Source organism: Austrofundulus limnaeus, unplaced genomic scaffold (assembly GCF_001266775.1).
Source record: "Austrofundulus limnaeus strain Quisiro unplaced genomic scaffold, Austrofundulus_limnaeus-1.0 Scaffold9, whole genome shotgun sequence".
Classification (NCBI taxonomy): domain Eukaryota; kingdom Metazoa; phylum Chordata; class Actinopteri; order Cyprinodontiformes; family Rivulidae; genus Austrofundulus; species Austrofundulus limnaeus.
The window spans coordinates 3,197,033-3,201,084 of record NW_013952411.1 but is presented as its reverse complement, the minus strand read 5'-3'; the positions used below and the strand labels follow the sequence as shown (position 1 = coordinate 3,201,084).

The 4,052-nt window shown below is 37.4% G+C and overlaps 1 protein-coding gene across 2 annotated transcripts in view; it reads right to left on the bottom strand.

Moving 5' to 3' along the window:
* Nucleotides 1–4,052, bottom strand: part of LOC106512962 (E3 SUMO-protein ligase PIAS1) — a 76,577-nt gene that overhangs the window by 6,450 nt on the left and 66,075 nt on the right. For both annotated transcript variants that reach the window (XM_014001541.1, XM_014001542.1), the window contains exons 6-8: nt 2,269–2,374; nt 1,172–1,245; nt 706–866 (exon numbers count right to left, since the gene is read on the bottom strand). In XM_014001541.1, coding sequence (XP_013856995.1) covers nt 706–866; nt 1,172–1,245; nt 2,269–2,374 — 341 coding nt within the window. The remainder of the gene's footprint in view (nt 1–705; nt 867–1,171; nt 1,246–2,268; nt 2,375–4,052) is intronic.

The window sequence follows — 4,052 nt, the reverse complement described above, 5'->3', positions numbered from 1 at the left end:
CACACACACACACACACACACACACACACACACACACACACACACACACACACACAAACAGGCATTATTAAAACAGAGGCTCATCACAGCAGAAAATAAATACAATTAATTTAGCTACAAAATGTTTAGGCCAATCTCATTTATGCCTCTGTTTTAAAGTCAGACTCATGCATCAGGTTCTGACACACTTTTTTATTTGAAATTCCAGATCTTTTTCAGACACAACTATTCAGATTTTTAATTTTTTTTTTTTTAATTTAGGAGCGACTTTTTGATGTAAAACAGGATGCAACTATACTGCCCCTGATCATGTAAAAACAAATGAACTGGTTTGAAAAATTGGTTCTACTGTCTTTATGCTGCATCTTTGGAGAATTAACTACACTGCTCTGGTTTTCCTAAAATACAAATCAGTTTTGTTTGATTTTTTGAAAAAGAAAGAAAAAAAATATTACATAAAAAATTGGTTAACTAAAAATACTTTTTTAGCAGATTATTGCAAATTTATGTAACTCTAAATCTGCTGTAAATTCAATGGAGTTATATCTTCTGACTCCTCTAAATAAGAAGTTGAACATTTAGGAGTCACACTCGAGTTCAAACAGTTTTTCCGACTTCATATAATCAGATTTAAACAAGCACATGTGGGAATCGCACTTTCCGAATGGGACACAAAAAGGACGCCTGAGGCTTTGTGGGACCTACCCGTCGATGATGAGGTACTCGTAGGGAGCCTTCTTGTCACAGACGGGACACACCCAGGTGGGCTTCTTCTCGTTCATCTGGATGTAGAGCGTGGCGTCGAAGCACTGCAGATGGGAGCACGTCAGCGCCCGGCACGGGATCATCAGTCGCATCTTCCCCAGCTGCACGGAGAGAGCGCAAATATGTGTTCAGGGCACACCGAGGACTCACGCAGTGGGGGATCATGGCTGAAGAGCGTTTTTAAATGTCATAAATCCGCCAAATGCGCATGAAACTGACTTGTGATGGCGCTTTGGAAGACAGCTTGATAGGTGAACACGTTTGCAGCTATGAGTTATGTGCATAAAGGTGTGCAGAGTTGCATGCAAAGTATATATATAAAAAAAACAAACAAGAAAAAAAAGGGCAAACGTGTTTCAGCATGACTGAATGTTAAAAATTCATGAGGAGCGGGAAGGATGATTACCGGGCAGAGCAGAGACACTCGCAGGCTGGTTGTGGCTATCTCACTGTCGGGGTCTGCTGTTAGCTTCTCTTTGACTGCAGGAAACAGATAAAGAGATAAACATGAAGATGAGTCGGTGAGAACCGAACAGATGGACCTGTTCTTACAGATGTGCTCTCTAAATCACTGTCAGGTCAGAGGACTGAACTAWAAATATATTCAAGAGCTCCTCATAAGGCCACTGGAGCTTCCTGTAGTATTTCTCATTCATAATAAAAGAATCCGGTTCTGTCTGGCTGCATGAAAACTTCTCAAAACGCACATTAAGTACACGTCACAGTCCTCAGCTGACATCTTCCTTTCAAAAAGGCTTTTATTTGATTAAATTGTAACTTTGAATCAAAGTTTCTTATTCCACTCTTTTCCATGCAACTACATGAAAAATCTAACCATTTCGTTGTTTCTGTAGTGAATTTATGATTTAGTGTTTTTGCATTAAACTCAGTTGAGTACGTTTATAATTAGGAGATTTGGGCAGAAATCTGCAGTTTTTATTCATCTTATCTGTTTAATCTGTTTGAACCTATGTTCAGCCATGTAAAAATGTTGCTTTTTTTACATGGCTATAAATTTTATGCAATTTATAGCTGCATAAAATTTAGTCATTTATGAACTTTCATGTGCAAAAAACCTTTAATAAAAGATCATGATCTTCTTGCCTTCATGCAGTTCTGCATAACAAAAAATAAAGATCATCCCTAAATAAACAAAAACAATAATGAATTTGAACAAAACAGATTCAGAATTACAAAAATGTGTGTAGATAATCTGATCGATCAAAAAAAAAAAAACAACTTTTAGAGTGTGAAAAGAAGCTGTTATGAAACAGGGTGATAAAAAACATTTGTCCTTACTTGTTCTGAAACATGTTGCTGGCATCGATATTAAAACAAAAGTGAATCAAAAACATTTCCCAGTTTTAGATTAGATATTCTGTGTTACTTCAGCTTAAAAACACAATTCAGTTATTGTGTTATTTTTTAACGTTATTTGGAGAGTAATCCACATTATTCTGAGCTTGTTGTTCATCTGTACAGAAAGAGGCTGGCGGTTCTTACTGAGAGCTCTGGAGTGGTCCGGGTTTCTGATGCCTTTTGCTCGTAGTCTCTGCAGCAGCACTGTGGATGACTGCTGCTTCACCAAGTACACCGCCATGGAGTAACTCTGTGAACACACAGCATACGGCATAATGTAGCGGTAAATATGCACAAGTATATTTTATTGCAGATGAAGTGATTGCATTTTATTTTGAAATGTATATGGAAATTGTTGACTTTGGTTCTTGAGCTATGCGCTTTTATTTTGAGTGTGCACCTCCTGTCTAGAGCAGTTCATAACACAGATTTATATAGCTAGATAAGCTGAGGCGGAGTCTCYGGCGTCGTCACACGACGGCCATCTTGGTAAAGCTAGCAACACTAGCTGTAGCTGCAGAAACTGTATTGAGGTGAGCAATTTACACAAACAAATAWAGGCTTTCCTCGCTGAAATCTTGATGGATTTACAAATAGTTTGGTTTGTCACAAAGGTTATTAATGTGGCTATGATTTGGGCTAGTTAGACATGTTGAGAATGCAGCTTTATTTAAAAAAAAAACGATTAATTGTGTTGCATATAGTTCACAGCTAGCTTCTGGTGAGTCAATGTTAATGTTATCAAGGCTGGTCAAGATTTTAAACTCTTAATAAGCTAAGTTTTCCTGAGAACAGTAATGATTTAATGACAAAGTAATCTTTTGTTTAAATGACAATTTTAATCATGATTGTATTTATTGCAGGCTAATAGTAAAAGCCTGTCATTAAGACCTAACTAGTATTTCAAAGTTTACCAGCAATTTTAAAAGATCAGGAGCTCTTAACTTAACTGAAGCTGCACCTGATTTACAAGCAGCGTGGTTTGCTAAAAACTAATTACTGCTTTGTGTTTACAGAAGTGAACCTCCACAACATGCCTGACTTCTGTGCAGCCTACAGATGTTCCAACAGCTGTAGCATCAAAACAAGAACCTGTGGATCACCTTTCACCTGTAAGCTCTGTCACAGTATTATTACTAGTTATATTGTGGATCTGTACACAATTCAGGTTATGCTAATTAGGAACAGTGGGGCTATGTGACATAATAGTATTGACCCAAGGCTTTTTTGAATATCGTCCTATAATGTCATTCAGTCTTTCTTTTAAACAGCATTTTTACAGATCATAGATGTCATAAATATAATATATAATTAAATGTCACACTTTAGTAGTTATTTCTGCAAGTTTAGGAATAAATAATGTTTTCTTGATCACAGCACATTTTAGACACACTTTTTTCACTCGTGTTTATTTTAGCTGGTAGAAACAAAGCACAACCACATGTAGAAGAGTTGTAGACGACCTGCAGATTAACCTCGGTCTGATGCTGTGAATATAGATTGATTTACGTTCACAATTGATAAGTGAATATTGAATTGTTAACTATTTAATTTCCACATTACTATTATTTGTATATTCTGCCAAAGTAACAGGGCCACTGGAGAGAGGTGAAAGCAGTCCACTGACCACCTGTACCCACTGCCTGCTGTCTCAAGGCTTTCTACACTAAACTGAAGGAGCCACAGCCAGAGAGAGGAAACTGTAGCTGGAGAAGTCCAATGCCTTGCCAAGAGACAAGAGGGCCAAACAAATTGTAATATATGTAGTTAAGAGGACTAGACTCAAGAATGGGTTTTTGTCTCTAAGCACAGTATACCCACTAAAAAATGAAGACTACACCACTGGTCCAAAGTACTTTTTTCAGATGAAAGCAACTTTTGCATGTCATTCAGAAATCAAGGTGCCAGAGTCTGGAGGAAGACTGGGG